The 17267-nt window shown below is 49.8% G+C and overlaps 2 protein-coding genes and 1 non-coding gene across 10 annotated transcripts in view; 1 reads left to right on the top strand and 2 right to left on the bottom strand.

The window, feature by feature from the left end:
- Nucleotides 1-5079, bottom strand: part of TMEM63B (transmembrane protein 63B) — a 25377-nt gene extending 20298 nt beyond the window's left edge. For 2 of the 5 annotated variants that reach the window (XM_019985704.2, XM_019985706.2), the window contains exons 1-2: nt 4814-5078; nt 4208-4330 (exon numbers count right to left, since the gene is read on the bottom strand). The gene's annotated coding sequence lies outside the window, so the exon portion shown is untranslated. Of the gene's footprint in view, nt 1-4207; nt 4331-4813 lie in introns of all 5 variants that reach the window. The other 3 variants (XM_019985703.2, XM_019985705.2, XM_070778055.1) reach the window with 2 other exon arrangements.
- On the top strand, nt 4402-17267 carry MRPL14 (mitochondrial ribosomal protein L14). 4 transcript variants are annotated; one of them, XM_070778056.1, is made up of 4 exons: nt 4437-4553; nt 10468-10579; nt 14610-14701; nt 16785-17267. In XM_070778056.1, exons 3-4 carry the CDS (start codon nt 14631-14633, stop codon nt 17149-17151), a joined length of 438 nt encoding a protein of 145 aa, XP_070634157.1. In that variant the 5' UTR covers nt 4437-4553; nt 10468-10579; nt 14610-14630; the 3' UTR covers nt 17152-17267. The 4 variants fall into 4 exon arrangements, with proteins under 4 accessions (XP_019841272.1, XP_070634157.1, XP_070634158.1 ...); XM_070778057.1 differs by having other exon boundaries at nt 4441-4553; nt 10475-10579; XM_019985713.2 differs by lacking the exon at nt 10468-10579 and having other exon boundaries at nt 4402-4553.
- Nucleotides 9046-9118, bottom strand: TRNAA-UGC (transfer RNA alanine (anticodon UGC)). The gene has a single exon. It is a non-coding gene; the product is annotated as a tRNA-Ala (tRNA).

The raw sequence follows: 17267 nt of genomic DNA, 5'->3' as shown, positions 1-17267 counted from the left end.
CTGCAGGGCAAGAGGCACCAGAGGAGAAGCTGGGGTTGTCTGTGTCTCACTTGGTTCCAGGGAGTCTCTGAAAAGCCTGGGTTAAGAAGGCTAAGGGAATAACTGCCCTGTGTTCTATGCCCTCCCTCTTCCTTTCCAGCCCATGTTGCCTTAAAAAAAAATTAATTCAGTAACTGTAGCAGGTGCCATGTATAGAGTGCCCACTGTTTCAAGAAAACATACATTTTTCATTTAATCATTAACACTTTGGAGTTGGAATGTCATTCCCATTTTAAGATGAAGGCACAGGACTCAGAGAAGTTAAGTAAGTTTCCCAAAGTCACACTGCTCATAAAATAATGGACTTGGGCATCAAACCTAGGTCAACTTCTTTTTTAAAGCCTGAACACTTTTCAGGGCACCTTGATGCTTTTCTGACATGTCTAGAACAGGATGCTGCAGAAGCTTTGTGAATGCTCATTATGTGTTCTCGGGCTAGGGAACACCAGAGCACTGAGAGAATGTGTGTGTTTAGGTGTGTAAACTTGTGTTGATATGTGTATCTGTGTGTGTGGAGGTGGGGAGCTGGGTGACTACATGGCTGTCCTTGGAAATGAAGAGAGTTGTTAGTGTCTAAGTGGAGGTGTGTATGCGGGTGTGTCTGGGAGCCCGGGTATGTACATATAAAAAGCCCCAGGAAAGGTTAAAGGTAGGTATAGGTATCTTAGGGCTGTAATAATTGGGGGGCCTCTATACTAGTCCCCCCACCTCTAACTCCCAACTCAAACACATTTCAGAAATCGGTCCAGCCCACACAGACTCCTTGCCTGTCTGTCTCTGAAATTCCAAGGCTCCACCAGGTCAGAGTGTAATGGGTACAAACCCCTGGAGTTACATGCCCCACCTCCCCCATTCTATCTTCTCCACTCGGAGGAAGGTGGAACATTCTGGGAGCTCCTACATAAGAGAACCCGGAGAGTAGTGAGGGTCAAGGTCTGTGCTTTAGTAACTGAAGTCACCATGTCCATCTGCCACCTCCCTCTTTACAGTCACAAAGACTCCCTCCTCAGTTACACTGCTCTTCCCACCTGCACCCTGAAGTAAGCAGGGCACACTCCCCATCAGCAGGGGAGGAAGCAGGGACCTGGGAGGAGAAGCCACTCATAGGGAGGTCACAGGGCAGGAAAGGGTGGAGCCAGGGCTGATGGCTCAGCTTGCCAGCTTGCCGACTGGGTTACTCCAAGCTCTTAATTGTGGAGGCGGGGTTGCTGGGCTGAATTTCACCCTGGGCAGCTGCTCTCAAAGCCTTCACAGAGAGCAGCTGAGAGAAGGGAAGAGACTGAGGCAGAATATTTGGGGGAGAGAGGGACATTTCATCCACTCTACAGGGTTGTCTGAGTCAGTGGTATCCTAGAATTTCTCTGGTCTGACACTGAGGCTTTAGCTGGAAAGGTGTAGGGAGAGTGATGGAGGGTTTTATTTCTAGCTCACTGAAGGTTATTTTATCATCAAGAAGTGTGTGTATGTGGGGGGTGGGTGGGAAGAAAGCTATAAATTAAAAGTTTTTTTCTTAAAGAGTTACTAGGGAAGATTTAATTTAGGACTTGGGATCATAGGAAGGCAGTGTGGTCTGTTGGGAGGAGATAAAGATGGAGACTAGCTCTGTTACTATGTAACCTGGGCCTCAGTCTTTCACTCTGTAACAAATAGATATTAATATCCTCACTCCATCCCTACTAACTTCTGAGAGATGAGCAAAAATGTATCCACAAGTGAGGATAAAAGTAGTAGGAAAAGAATGCATTTATCAAATACTTATTTAATCCTTATTTTATGCCAGCACTGTTCCAAGTGCTTTACAAATATCATCTCATTTACTCCTCATCACAACCTTAGGAGGACGATGAGGTTCAAAGAAGGTATATCACTTTCCCAATGACACACAGCTAGTCTGTGATAGATCTGGATACGGACTTAGGCAACCTGGCTCAAGTCTATGCTTTTAACTACAGCACTTTGCGGCCTCAGCTAACAGAGGAGTCACTTCCATCAGGAGGCTGGGGGCTGGGGATTGCCAGTTACAGCTCTGGAGAAATGCCACACCCTATTTCTACCTGTTTGCCTTCCCTCTTTCTTCCAGTTCCCTGGGTTTGTGATTTCGGGTTTTGAAGCAGGTAGAGGGGACAGGCAACAGAGCCTGGTGGCTAAGATCATGGGCTCTAGGATGAGATAGATAATGGCTTCTGACCTGAGCACATTACCTCACCACCCTGGGCCTTGGTTCCCTCAACTATAAATGGGGATAATAATTCAGTCACGTGGTTGTTTTGCAAATTACACAAGATGATTTAGGTGAAGCTCTTAGTACAGTTAAAGGCATAAATGGATTCTAAAAAAAATTTAGCAATTGTTATCAATAAAGTGTGGAATGAAAGGGATTGGTTTAGTGGAGAACTGGTACAAATCAAAATAAAACAGTACTTAGTATGCTAGAACTCCTCAGTCTAGATGGGCTTCTTGTCGAGACATAAGGGCTTAGACTGCTTTCAGGACTCAGCCAGTGAGTGACAGGGGAATGTTTCTAAACTCTTCAAACAAACTGATCCATCCCCAGCAGGCTGGCCGGGGTTGGGGGTGGGGGGAGCATGGGAGGGTGGTGATACACCAGGATGGGTCAGAAGTTCAGAGAGGAGAGCTCTTATTGATCAACTACCAGGCAGGGTGCCAGGCTCTTTACCTGTACTATCTAGATTTAATCTTGTAAGGAGGTGGCAGTGAGCATACTTTTTATATTGACACTAAGGTTCAGAGAAGTTAAGTAACTTGTCAAGGTCACACAGCTAAAGAATGGCAGAGCTGGAATTTGAACCCAGGTCTCCAAGACTGTTATAATTGGAGGGAATTTGTAAGATGTCTAAAAGGGGCTTCTTGGCTACTCACCACCTGCCTTCTGCCTTCCCACATCCCTCCCCTCCCAGAGGCCAAGACCCAACCGGCTGAGCCAACAGCAGGTCCCAGCATGTGCCACCTGGGGCATGCCAGGGCCTGGACCCTCTGGTACCCTGCAAGATAATCACGCTGCCAGTACATCCTCATTGGTAGCCCCCAGCTGGCAGGGCCACTCCCCTCCTCACACGCGCCTGGGAGGCAGGACTGGGGGCTCCTCCTCAGGAGGGGCTGGGGATGCAGACCCAGGGAGAGGCTGGAGAGTGGTCTTGGGAAGGAAGTCCTGGTCCTCCCAATTGTGCGGCCCCCAACCCCCTCACCCCCTTCCAGGAAAGTGGAGTGCTGAGCGGCCAGTCTTCCACCCAAGGGACCCAGGCAGGTGGCAGCACAGAGCCCCAAGGGCAGCCGGCCCCTCTGACCTCTCCTCTCCACTTCCCAAGGGTCCTTATCTTTTTGGGGAAGAAGGCGCCAAAGCTTTGGGACTGTCCTCCCTAGGAGGTTAAGGAGGGTTAGGGACAAAGCACGCCCCCTCCCCCCAACAGGGCCTTTGCCCCACTCCGGTTCCGCGAACCAATCCTTTCCCCACCGCACCCTCCAACGCAGGCCCGGGCGGCTCATGAATGAACTGCACTGTGTGAGGCGCAAGGAGAGGACACGCTCCCGGGTCCAGTCGCCTCCCCAGCCCTCCGACCAGTCCCCAGACCGGCCGAGGGCAGCGGCCGGCCTCGCGCCAGCTCTCGCAAACCCTGCCCTTGCCCGAGCCCAAACCCCCTGCCCCGGGCCGGCTTCGGGGGTACTCGGCCCCTGGAGCCGGGGAAAAGATAAAAAGACGCCGAGGACATTGGACTTGGCGACCCTTGAATCCAGAACTCGGGGGCGGGGGCGGCAGATTCCCTACCGCGGCGGCGGGCTGATCGGGCGCAGCTGGGACCCTGGAGGGGCGCGGAGGGGACTCGCACCTGGACGGGTCAGGTGGGGAGAGTGGTGCTAGGGGACCGGGGGCGGAGGTCCCACCCCTTGGATCTCTCGAGGGGTGGGGACAGAGGCCAGAGTACCTCTGGACCCCAGGCAGGGGTCGGAGGACTCACACGATAGGCTCCGGATAGTGCCGGGGTTGGGGGCAGCGCGCGGCACCCCTGGGTCCCGCGGGCCCCGGGCACCTCTGGGTCCCGCAGGAGGTTGAAAGGGAGGGGACGCGCAGCTGAGATCGGGGTTTTTCTTTAAGGTGGTGGTGGGATCCTCAAAGAAAAGAGACGGGGCTGGGGAAGGGTCGCGTACTCACCCCCAGGCGCAGACTCGGCTCCTGCTCCGAGCCCCGGGTTGGGGCGGGGCGGGGCTGGGGGAGGGGGAGGGGGAGTCGCTGGGCGGCTGGAGCTCCGGGCTCCTGCGGCGGCCGCGGCAGTGTCTGGGGGAGGGGGAGCGGGAGAAGGGAGGGGGAACTGGAGGAGGGGGCGGGGCCGCGCAGGCCACACCCACACGCCAGGACACGCAAAGCGCGCGCGCACCCTCAGATTGCCTCCCTCCCGGCTGGGTCCGCCGCGCAGGCCCAGAGCGAGAGGCCGCGTGGGGGGGAAGGCGGCGCCCAGCCAGTGGGGCCCGCGGCGGGATATTCCTGGGCGGCGAAGGCGGTATGAAGTGTGTATGGGGGGAAGGGACGTCACGCTCCTGACTTTCTGCTTCCCGTCTTCCTTTCTTCCCGGCTGGAGCCGTGGCGCGCTCCCCCGGGGTGGGTGAGGAAGAGCCGGGTGCGGGGATCGTGGGCCTTCTAGGGGCAGAGGGTCCCGACGGGGAGGGAGGCCTCTGACCCGGACCCTGCTCCCTCCCATTCTTAGAGGACGGCTCCGCTCTCTGGGGCCTCTGAGACCCCGCGTCCCCGGCCCGCTCTCACCTGCTTTTTCTGGGGCTGGGGCGGGCTGCCGCCAGGCTTCACGAGGTGGCCTAGGCCGATCAGTCTGGCACGGCTCCTCCGGTTTGTCTTATTTCTCTCGTTCTCCCTTTCCTTTCCCTACTTGAGTCTTGAGATGACTTTGTGACTCTTTTGCCAGGCGCTTCTCTGGTGTGGAGAGTGAGTCCACCGCTTTCACAGTCATGCCGATGAGTGGCTCCCCTGGCTCCAGGGGGTTCCCTGGTTTCTCATTTCACCCGAGGCTGCATCTGCCAGGGATTAAGACTGGAAAGATGAGAGAGAGGGGGGGATGTGTGTGTGTGTCTGCGCGTGTGCGTAACTCCTGTGTGTTACCTACAAAATAGACGACAAAGGCATACAGAATACCAACTTGTTCGTTTAATTATGGGCTCATGGAAGGCTTTCTTCAAGCTTGAGAACAAGCTTGCGGACAGAAGGGAAATACTGCTTTACGTGGTGGACAGTAAATGAACTTTGCCACCCTAAGGGATTGATGGAATTTATAAAGAGGTTAATAAGACAGCATATGATGGAGTCACTTTGGGTTACTGGGGGAAAGCTGGAAGTTGGCAGATACTTGTGGGGTTGCTGGACAGAAAATGGGCACTGCCTATTTGGTTGTGGTTGGTTAGTGTGTCTTCTCTCTGCTGGGTTTTTCAAGGGCTCATTAGTAGCTTGTGGAAGGCACTGGTAAGGTTTACATGAAGTTCAAACTGAATTCCCATTCCAGCTGTGCCATTGGTTAGTTGGAAATCAATTTAGTGGATCATGGCCATCATTTAAGAAAAGTGAAGTAGAATAGAAAACATCAGTGCATTGTACTTAGGAAGGGTAAATATTGTTTCTGGACACCTGCTTCAAGTATACACATGTGAGTATATTAGGAGGTGTTATACAATGTGTTTCTGTGTGTCACAAAAGTTTGAAGCGCTTTGATTTCCTGTGTTTTCCTGTTTGTGGTCCTGCCTTCATCAGTCTGAGTTTTCAGTCATTTAAAATTGTCTTGTGAGGATGCAGTCAGGACAGCAGGGATATGTAGTAAGGAGGAGGGTAGGTTGGTTTTTTCAGGGAGGCTGTGCTAGAGGAAAATTCACTTTTCACTCATGGAATTATGTACAATGGAAGAAAGAGGATTTTGTTGGAGTAGGAAATGTTACTTAGGAAGGACAGAAAGGGAGATGGGGTTAAGCCATGTTTGGCAGACTGCCTGGTGGGAGGAGTCTTTGTAGGCTTGGATTCTGGGAGCTGTTTTGGGTAGGAGAAAGTAGTTTGGAGAAGGCAATGGCAACCCATTCCAGAACTCTTGCCTGGAAAATCCCATGGACGGAGGAGCCTGGTAGGCTGCAGTCCATGGGGTCGCTAAGAGTCAGACAGGACTGAGTGACTTCACTTTCACTTTTCACCTTCATGCATTGGAGAAGGAAATGGCAACCCATTCCAGGGTTCTTGCCTGGAGAATCCCAGAAACGGGGGAGCCTGGTGGCCTGCCGTCTATGGGGTCGCACAGAGTTGGACACGACTGAAGCAACTTAGCAGCAGCAGCAGCAAGCAGTTTGGATGACAAGGAATCTTCTCTTTGTGTTGTTGTTTTTCCCTTGTGTGGAATTGTCCATTTTACCCTTAGAGCTTCTTGGATGTGTATTTCCTATGGAACTTTTCACATATTGTGTTGATTTTATGGTTGTAGAGCTGGTGCAATCCCTTGCCGAGTAGCACTTGTAATGGGTATCTGGAAAGTGGAAGTGGAGCCCATGTTACCTGGTTTGGGGACCCCTGAGGATCACTAGAAGGTGTTCCTCATGTATTATTATCTTTTTACTAATGCAGTTAGGTATGTTAACATGTGGTGGATTCCCGATCGATTTCTGCCTGTGCCTAGTTAAGGGTCACCACATATTCAGAGGAAACATTTCAGAAAACCCGAAGTGAGAATTGAATTGAGTACACTGTGGAATACATGAAGGGACAACGGCCAAAATGTTTTATTATTGCCCCTGAGTATGAATGGTACAAACCTTCCCTGAAATTCATATTTCAGAAGGGAGCCTGTTGGGCACTGAACATAATTATTTAGACTCTCCGCAGTATTTAGCATCTTACATGATGCAAGAGTCCTTTGAAGCCTGTCTCACCCCACTCTTGTCTTGGTGTTATGACACCTGGACCCACATAAGATGGATTTTCCTATTATTACTGGAATAGTTTTTAAGGCCATGAAGGGGCTTGGGAGGGTCTCAGAAATCAGGTTACAATTGATCTTCCTTTTTAGAAGCTGACAGTTTGTTCTGGGTTGTGGCTCACCCTGGTGCAATTTTACACATGTGTTAACAATGACAACCAGCTGTGTGAGAAGGCTATGATTCAGATCCCAGAAACGTTGCTCTGGGTCAAGTAATATGCCCTCGTAAGAAAGGTGCCGGGGGACTTCCCTGGGGGTCCAGTGGTTGAGACTCTGCCTGCAATGCCTGAGACACTGGTTTCATCCCTGGTCTGGGAACTAGGATCGTGTGTGATGTATAACAACTAATTCCGTGTATGGTAACTATGCGTCCAGATAAATAATTAAAACAAAAAAAGGTGCCAGGTAGCCTATTATTCCCCAATGAAACACAACTCAGAATGGGAAAGTTTCCTTGTCAAAAGCGTAAAAAAAAATCAGCTATGTCATTAGAAAAGAGGGACCACTTTTCCATATCTACCTTTTAAAAAAAACTACTCATTTATTTGGTTGTGCTGGGTCTTGGTTGTTGCACGGGCTTTCTCTAGTTGTGGTAAGCGAGCTTCTCATGGTGGTGGCTTCTCTCGTTACGGAGCACAGGTTCTAGGGCACAAAGGCTTCTGTAGTTGGGGCTCGTGGGCTTAGTAGCTGTGGCTTCCAGGCTCTAGAGCACAGGCTCAGTAGTTGTGGCATGGTTCATGGGCTTAGTTGCTCCAAGGCATGTGGGATCTTCCCAGACCAGGGATGGAACCTGTATCTCCTGCATTGACAGGTGGATTCTTATCCACGGCTCCACCAGCAAAGCCCTTCTGTGTCTACCTTAAGCTGAAACACACTTTTAGGACTGAGTGATCTTTGATACCCATAATGTTGCCCTGAGAATCAGGAAGTGAGGCTGTTCTCACTGGTCAGAATCCAGAGAGGGATTCCCCTGCTTGAAAACAGTCCCTTTTGTGAGTGAAGCTAAAACACTTTGATTTCCATGCCTCCTTGCTCTTCCCAATGACCCTTGCTTGACAGAGTCACTGAGGCCTGGAGAAGTGGATTCCAAGGTCATAGACTTGGCAGGAGAAGAGGGGAGGCAGGGGTGGAGGAGATACCTTTTCTTTGGGCTTTTCATCCCACCCCAACCACCTCCCCCCCAACTTTGCCTGCCCATATGACATCTCCATAAACCTAGCTCCTTGCCACTGGCTTGGTAGAGGTGATTAAGTAGAATTTAACTTTGCCTTGTACAGTTTTTCCCAGTTTGACCATACCAAGAATGTTACAAACTTCTGGAAATACAGGTGTTTGCACACCTGTGAGGTGGGGATGGCAGGGGATCAAAGCTAGAATAGATTAAAACTTACATATTGAAAAACCAACTTGAATAATCAAGAGCTGTCAGATATTTTTAAGAACCATGATTTTAAATACTCCTGTAACAAAGTGGAACAAACAAATACACAAGTTAATAAACACATAAAGGTAAATAAACAGAGACAAGAACCCTGGAAATGTTTTGTTCTTTGTGAGTCAGCTTGAGAACTGGACGGAATCCCCTGGTGGCCCAGGGGTTAGGATGCCAAGCTCTCACTGCTGAGGGCCTGGGCTCAGTCCCTGGTCGGGGAACAGATCCCACAGGCTGTGCAACCTCATGGAAAAGAACATACCCCACACAGTCCAAGGACTCTTTCTCCTCTCTCAAAGCTGCCATGTAATCTTTTAAAATTCAAAACAGTTGTCTTTATTTTCAATAGCTACCTCCTGTACACACAGCACAGCCTAGGACCAACTCTGAAGCTGATTCTGATCCACCTGCAAAGGTGTGAGTGTTCACAGTTGCTACTATCAAGAAGCAAACATCCAGGATTTCCCCAAAAGGAAAAAAAAAATGGAGAGTTGGGGTCCTCATTGGTAGCCATGGTAGAAACAGCACATCGAGCTGTTGAGGGATGTTTGTTTCTTTTTTAAAAAATTTGTTGGCTAAGCTGCATGGCATGTAGGATCTCAGTTCCCCAGCCAGGGATCGAACCTGTGCCCCCTGCAGTGCAAGTGCAGAGTCCTAACCACTGGACCACCAGGGAAAGCCTGGATGTTTGCTCCTTGATAGTAGAAACTGAAAACTCACACCTTTGCAGGCGTATCAGAATCAGCTTGAGAGTTGGTCCTAGGCTGTGCTGTGTGTAGAGCAGATATCTATTGAAAAGATGGCTGTTTTGAGTTTTAAAAGATGATGTGGCAGCTTTGAGAAAGGAGAAAGAGTACTTGGGACTGTGTGGGGTATGTTCATTTCTGTAAAGTTTATTGGTGGTTAAAGCAGCACTTTACCTGCTCGGGTATTGTGCGGGGTGTAGTAGAGACAGCTTTCTACCCTTCCTCCATTCCTAGGACAAGTCACTTAGCAATTCTGACTTAATTTCTCCATCTACAAAACAGCACTCTGTTGAACCTTCAGAACTGTTCAGAAATCCTTAGTGGAATCAACCCTCCCCAAATGGTTGCTCTTTGTCATCTATCTTTGTGTTTCTGTTGGGTGCTCGGGAATGAAGTCAACCAAGAAAGTGATCTGTGTGAAAATAAATACTTTGAGAATTGTGAGATGGTGTATAAACACAAAACTACTGAAAGAGACTCCTTCCCCAGCAAAACAGTAATGAGTATTTAAGCAACTTATTAAGAGTACTTTTTGGTCCAGAATGATTGGGGCGAAACCTGCAGGAGATGGGAGGAGCTGTCTGCATGACAGGATGAGGGTCCAAGAAGGTCTCTCTCTCTCTCTCTTTTTTTTTTTTTTTGATTTGTTGAAGCTGCCAGGCCTCAGTGTTTTCCTGCTTTAATGAAGAAGTACATTTATATCTTTATGCTAGGCAGAGTTTGTCTATTTTGTGGCCAGACCTTGCATTTAATTTCTCTTAGTGTTTCCCTTCTTCCACTCACTAACAGAATCTCCTTTAAACTGTCACTTGTGACTGTGCTGAACTCTGTTTTCCCTCTCTTCTTTAGAACCCAGACCTAAAGAGGGAAATTGGTAGGGTAGAAACAATGTATAAGTGTACATGGATCTGTGATACTAAGTACAATATTTTGCTGATCCTAAAGCTCACATAGGCTTCCCCTGTGGCGCTAGTAGTAAAGAACCCACCTGCCATTAGAGGAGACGGAAGAGACACTGGTTCGATCCCTGGGTCAGGAAGATCTCCTGGATGGGGGCATGGCAACCCTCTCCAGTATTCTTCCCTGGAGAATCCCATGGACAGAGGAGCCTGGTGGGCTACAATCCATGGGGTTGCAAAGAGTCGGATACGACTTAAGTGAATTATCACGCACACATGCAAAGCTCAAGTAATGGTACTTTCTAGCTTTCTACAAAGCATCCCTCTGCTTTTTTAGTTCAGTCTGTCTGTATTAAAATTAGCTAAAAATGAGCTCTCAGTTTCTAGGAAGCTCCCCCAAGCCAGTGGAAGGCTGAATAAAGGGCACAGGAAAGACCACCAACTCTCCGATATTGAGTCTTTCTAGATCTGGACGGTGAATTGGAATTGCAGGTAAATAGTATTCATTTAACAGATACTCACTGAGCTCCATTTGTGTGCCCAGCACTGTTGTACATCCTGAGCAGGCAGCTCTGGACAGGGCAGGCACCATTCCTGCCCTCACAGAGTCCAGTGGGACCCACCCTAACCTGAAGTGAAGCCAAGTGAAAAACTCACCTATGTGACCCTGAAATTTGCAGTCCTCCTTGACCTCCACAACTGAAAGGAGAGCTTAAACCAGGATGGAAAATAAGCACGACTCTTGGGTTTTATTAAGTAATTTCTCTGTCTCTCTCATCTTCTTCCTCTTGCCCTCCCCATTCCCCCACCACGAGCGGTTGTGATTCATGTGCTAAACCTGGAGGACAGTACTCCACGCTGACCAGGAAGCGGCCTGAAAAGCCATCTCTGGCACCATAGTCTTCCAAATACTTAGCCTCCTCTGAGTGAGAGTGTAGAGGAGGAAATACCATTGGAGTTAGCTTCCTGTGCAAACACAGGGCTCAGAATAACGTTGTTTGTGAAACAGAGCAGTATATATAGTCTGATCTGAAGTGGATCAGGGCCTGTGTCTACAGGATGGATTTATCCTAAGAAATAACATCAAGGTCAGTCAGAGTTGCTGTGAAGTAAATTACTGCCTCCATCACTCCTCCCTGATCTGAACCAGTTGTTCAGTGGTGGGATGAGGTGTTTTTCCACAGTGGCAGTGATGGCGCCAAGCCCAGGAGATGATTCCAGGGGCCTTTAGACGTAGCATGGGCTCATCCTCCCACGACTAGCACCATGGGTCTCCTAAAGCCTGTTTGCATGTGATGTGTGGGTTCCTGATAAACAGATAAGATTTCCCTGTGTGGAGCCATGGGTGGGGGAATCTGTCTATTGGCTACCTCATTTATTTTATTCATTAAATATTTATTGCATTCCCAGTCTGTGAGGACCTGCTGGGATCCTTTGCTGGGGTGGCTGTGGAGGGGACCACAGCTTTTTTTTTTTAATATACAAATATATTTGGTTCTTTTATGCTTTCAGGTGTGTAGGAATGCTTACTGCTGTCCACTGGATGTCTTTAAGTCCTTTGGGTCTGGAGGTCACTATCAGATCCACCAAAGACCTAGTGAAAAGTCTCTGAATTGGGCCTTAAATGGAGGTGCTCCCTGGAGATGGGAATGTGTTACTCTTGTGTTTGAGGGCAGTACAAATGATCCTCTGTGTGTGTGTGTGTGTGTGTGTGTGTGAGTCCTGAATTCTTGTGGAGAGTTCAGATACCATATTGTCAAGATCTCTGTGGTCTCTGAGTTTTGGATAGTGAGTAGCAAGAACTGGAATGTTAAGGGATATCAGCCTTATCTAAAAAAAAAAAAAAAATCCAAATTTATTCCACGTCTGAGTTTGGTGATGAAAGTTGGAGCCGTGGAGTTCCTTGGCACAGACACCCAGATGTCCTTGGTGTGCAGGAGGGGCGGCAGTGGACGCTGCAGCCTCATACAGAGCGGCTTGGAGGAGGTGTGTTTGGAGCCAGGGCTGCTGAGTTGGGCAGAGGTGAGCCCAGAGGGTGGGGGTGGCTTTGAGCAAGGCACAGAGAGGCGGGCCGGGGTGTAATTTGTGTACAGACTGCCCTGCAGGCTTCTGGGAGGTGCCTTGAATGGGAGAGTTTGTTGTTCCCAAGGCAGGGAAAGTTCTGGGCAGCCCGTAGGCTCCTCTGCACTTGTTGGACTCCCATGAGTACCGTGGAGGAAATGGTGCCGAGTGGAGAGGCTGGGTGTTGCAATCCTCAGGAGAGGGAATGTGGGTGCCACCGGGCTCGCTTGGGGGTTCTGAGGAGCCTCTTTTCTCCCAGGAGAGCAAGCAGGGGCCCCAGAGTGAGATGGGGAGGCTTGGCTGAGACTGAACATAGCGGCAACCTGGGCCAGGAGGACTGCTTTTCAGAGCTCTTTTTTAAAAAAATGCCAATTTTCCATTATTGTTCAGTGTGTGGAGCTCTTCTTGCCACCTACACTACAAATTGTCTTCAAAACCTAAATGGATAAAAGCGAATAAGTTTCACCTGCTGTTTGTCTACGTTTCAGTTGACTCAGCAAGCACTGAGTTGGTTGGGGCGGAGTAAAACATGCCTGTGATAACAGTATTCCTGATGGAACAAAAATGATCTAATGATTGGAAAAATACTAACATTTAAATTGAAGTTACCATGTTAACTCCACTGAATAAGAGAGTGTGGGTTTGGGAAGCCAACTACTGCCATTCAGATTTCAGCTTTTGTCACTCCTGGCTGTGCAACTTGGGCAGATTATCTAACCTTTCTGGACCTCATTTCCTCAAGTATAAAATAGGGTGAATAATAGTGCCCATTTCATAGTTTTGGGGAAACTTAAATGAGATGATAATGGAAAGCGCTGAGACACAGTGTAAGTGCTCTACCGAATCCATTTTCATAAAGGAAGCAGCAGAAAAAGACCAGGTGACCCCCAAAGCTGTTCCTCGGCCCGAGCCCCACTGTGAAGTGGGCTTTGTACAGAGAGTGAGGACACCCCGTGTAGAGGGAAGACCCGTGGGCAAAAGCTGGGTCCACTTCTGGTTCTGCTTGTGCCCTTGGCTAGTTATGGGGCAAGTCCCCGTCTCTCTCTCTCATCTCAGCTTCCTCATTTTCAAAGTGGATGTGATATGATGATGGAGAGGGCTGATAGGTATTGAGTGTGGACATTGGGCTCCATGCTTTGCGTGGTTTACCTTGCCACTGCCCTGTGAGCAGGTGTTACTGGTGGGGAAACCCTGAGTTGGGGAAGCCGAAGCTGATAATTCCTTGTCCAGGGCCACGGAGCTGTGAAGGTAAAGCTGGCGTCATCTGGTAGTCTTTGGTTCTGTGTCATTTGTTAATAGTTCTATAAGTTGACCATCTTCTTTTGCATGTAATTTTCTGATCATTTGGGCCACTCCTCCTTGGGTTGTCTTAAGGAAACACTGGCAAATAAGCTTGAGGTTTGAGGTTAAATCATAGTTAATAAGCATTTCTGGAGTGTTTAGGTATTTCTGTGAAAGTAAATAGTGAGTTTTCCCCACCTTTACTAAATAAAATCTTATCTAAGGTGCTTTGAACTTGGGCAAGGCAGAGCTATGTGTAAATACAGTGGTAGAGGCTTTCTCAGCAGAGCTCTTGAATGAGGCCCTCTGTGGCCAAACATTTGGGTGGAAAACAGGCATGTTTTGCAGCTGGAATTACCAGTCAGTTGTAGATTTTTCTTAAACATTTCCCCTCACTGACACCCGGGCATTGCGGAAACCTGGGGATGGGCCCAAGTTTTTGGTGCCAGGGAGCCTCGGGGTGGAGGTTCTGCAAGCTGGAGTTACCAGTGTTGGACTGGTGTTTACTCTTTTATCCCCACCTTGTTCTCCCGAGCCCCACTTGCAGCTGCCGTGTGGGGTAGGTAGTTTCCCTGATCCAAATAGAGACCGAGGTCACTGACTTGGCGAGGGCGTCCTTTGCACTGCTTTGCTAACCCTGAGCTGTCCAGGTGTCTGGCTCTTACCTTTGAGGGAAAGGTGATGTGGTGGCGGACAACCTGCGTGGTTCCTCCAGGTAATCTGCTCTCCTCCAAGGAGTGGAAGTTCTGGTTTCAAGAGGCACTTGAGTGTCAACAAGGGGCCAGTGTCCTCCGTGGAGGATGTGGGAAGTGGTCACTGCCTGGCTGTGTCCCATGGGATTCCTTTTTTCCTCCTGCCCGTGGAAGTGATGTAATGGTGAAGGCACTCACTGTGCTCTTGTGTTACCCACAGCAAGAACTGCTGTGGCCATTCCAGCCCTCTGACCCCAGTTAGAATATGAATCAGCAAAACTGTCGCTGGAGTTCATCTAATCATCTGCCTATCTTTTAACCACTAAGATTTATATTTAGTGACTAATGATCTTGTGCTCGAAGTGCCATCTCCCACACAAGTCCCCAGTAGTCTTTCAAAAAAAACAAAAACCAAATATACCAAACTATTGGCTCTGAGTGAGGACACTGACTTAGAAATAAATCCTTGCCCCTCTCTTTCCCTGCAGGAGTTGCCATCTTGGGATCCCATGGCTTTTTCTAGCGGGCTCTGGGGCCCCTGTGTCCACATGAGCAGAGCATTCAGCCAGCGCTGTTTCAGGTAACTTTTCCTAATGAGGTCTTCAAGCTGTGTTTTTGAGTAAGCCTCCCACCAGGACTGGGTGTTGTGATTAGAGTGGCAGTGGACACTCAGGGAGGTGGGCTGGGGGTCCAGGGAGACTAGAGGAACAGATGGGGCTGGGGTTTGGGCAGCCCAGGTTGGGGAGGGGGGCAGGTAAAGGGGCGATGGTGCTGTTGGGGGCGGGACTGGGAATGGACCTGGAGGAAGATGAAACCTCCATGCCTACCAGACTCTTCCAGTGAAAATGCTGTCTCTTGACCCTGTTGTTCCCTAAGTGCGTTAAAACCTTCTCTTTTAAGAATAAATATCTATGTATTTATGTGTATAACTGAATAACTTTGCTGTGCATGTGAAATTAACACATTGTACTTCAGTTTAAAACATATATATAAGTGAATAAAAGTAGAGGGCAAAACTCTTTTAAAAATGGAATATATGTATTTTTACATCACAGGCTTATGACCACTCAAGCATGATGAAAGTGTGGCAGCCTCCCCCTTCCCGTTTAGATGCTAAGCCAGGGCAGAGAGTGCAGGTTGCATTCCTGTTGGCAAACATGCCTTTTGGCCCTGTTCATGCACTCATTCCGCAAGCGTTTACTGAGCCCTGTGCCTGGGTTTGGTCATAGAGAGATGAATAAGACTTGCTTCCTGCCCTGGCAGAGTTCTCACAGTTGGCCATGGGAGCAAAGTTGGAAACAAATAACTCTAAGAAAAATGTGACCAGTTTAATAATAGAGGCTTGTACAGTTCTTTGGAAGGCTCAAGACAGGGGCTGCTAATAGAAGAGGAAGAGGGGGGAAGGGGGAGGAGGCGGACAGAGGCCGCCTTCCTGGAAGGGAAGTGGGGGCAGGCCCTGTCCCAGCCCCCAGAGAGGGCCATGAGGCTGGGCAGGCTTGGAGAGCTCCAGGGGTTCCCGGCCCTGGGGCTCAGAGCAGATGTGTGAGTGGCAGGAGGTGGAGGACCTGAGGAGACAGGTATGTTAGGACCAGGTTGTTGACAGTGTAGTCAAGGGGAACCACTGAACAGTCCCCAGCAAGGGAGTGGCCTCCACTTTATATTCTAAAAAGAGGTCTTGTTCGGCAGAGTGAGGTGCTCAGGGAGCCAGTTAGGACACAAAACATAATGGTTTGGTGTAAAAGTGTGAGCTGCTGGATGAAGGAATTTGTTGATGGGGTGGAGGGGAGGGTCAGAGGTGTTCAGGAGGTGGTGCCAGTAGAGGTTGGATGGAGAGAGGTTTATGGCTCGCGAGCTAGAGTTTCTGGAGAAGCTGCTGTCTAGGCAGAAAGCCCACCAGCCGGAGGAGGCTTGCGGGGAAGGCGATGAGGTCACTGTGGAACCGACCGACACATGAGGAGCTTGGAGTGGAACTGCAGGACTGGAAGATAGGCAAGGCCTGGGGCTGGAGATGGAGTTCACTAGGTGGGAACAACAGGAATAGGTGACATCGCCCAGGGCAGGCAGGTAGAACGAGAGAAGAGGACCGCGGGTCACCCCAGAGAATCAGCACTAGGGTCCTAGTGGCAGAGGAAACTAGAATTCCACTGTCATCAGGTGGCTCAATAGTAGCTCATTTGCCTTTAATAGTACTCTTTCTAGTGGGGGGAAATCAAAAGATTATTAGCTTATTTTCAGTTTCTGCTGTGCTGTGTTATGGGACTCCCTAGGCAGACATACCCACTCGGATCTAATGGTTCCCAGCACCATGTAGATGGGACATCTGGGAGTCAGTGTTTTCAGGGGGAGCAGGTTTTGCAGGCTCGACAGGGGCAAGGCCTGGCCTGTAAGGTATTCCCTTAATCCTCCAAGGCCTGTTGGAAACCAGAGGCTTTAAATTAGGGCTGCCATGCCACTCACTGTAACAGAATATTGGGTTCCCTCTAGAGCCCACCCAGATCAAGGTCCTGACCCGGCAGCAGAAGCTGTAAGGAACTTCTTAGAGTGAGGACACCGCCGGTGTCAGGGCCCTGCTGATGTGCACGCTGCCAAGCCGGGCCTGGCAGAGGCCGCTGCGCCCTGACCGGCAGAGCTGCAGGCCTTAGACTTTCCTCCTCTTCCACCAGCACCACCGGCAGCCTTGGCGCAATTCAGAAGATGACGCGGGTGCGTGTGGTGGACAACAGCGCCCTGGGAAACACTCCTTACCATCGCCCTCCTCGCTGCATCCACGTCTATAACAAGAACGGCGTGGGCAAGGTGGGTGACCGGATCCTGCTGGCCATCAAGGGGCAGAAGAAAAAGGCGCTCATCGTGGGGCATCGCATGCCTGGCCCCACAATGACCCCCAGGTTTGACTCCAACAACGTGGTCCTCATCGAGGACAACGGGAACCCGGTGGGGACCCGAATCAAGACACCCATCCCCACCAGCCTCCGCCAGAGGGAAGGCGAGTTTTCCAAGGTGCTGGCCATCGCTCAGAACTTCGTGTGAGCGGAGCCCAGGCGCTGGCCACGGGGGCTCGTGAATGGAGCCGTTCTGAGAACTGCGCCTCTGCTGAGGGGGAGCCCGGGAACGGTGTCCTGTGGGAAAATAAACGCTTCCATGTA

Source organism: Bos indicus, chromosome 23 (assembly GCF_029378745.1).
Source record: "Bos indicus isolate NIAB-ARS_2022 breed Sahiwal x Tharparkar chromosome 23, NIAB-ARS_B.indTharparkar_mat_pri_1.0, whole genome shotgun sequence".
NCBI lineage: Eukaryota > Metazoa > Chordata > Mammalia > Artiodactyla > Bovidae > Bos > Bos indicus.
This window is presented reverse-complemented; position numbering and strand designations above follow the sequence as displayed.

Bases quoted from the DNA above. Each gene is read 5' to 3' on its own strand.
- MRPL14 (XM_019985713.2), top strand. From the start codon at position 14,631: ATGGCTTTTTCTAGCGGGCTCTGGGGCCCCTGTGTCCACATGAGCAGA. The intron at 14,702-16,784 runs GTAACTTTTCCT...CTCTTCCACCAG, and splicing joins TTCAGCCAGCGCTGTTTCAG to CACCACCGGCAGCCTTGGCG.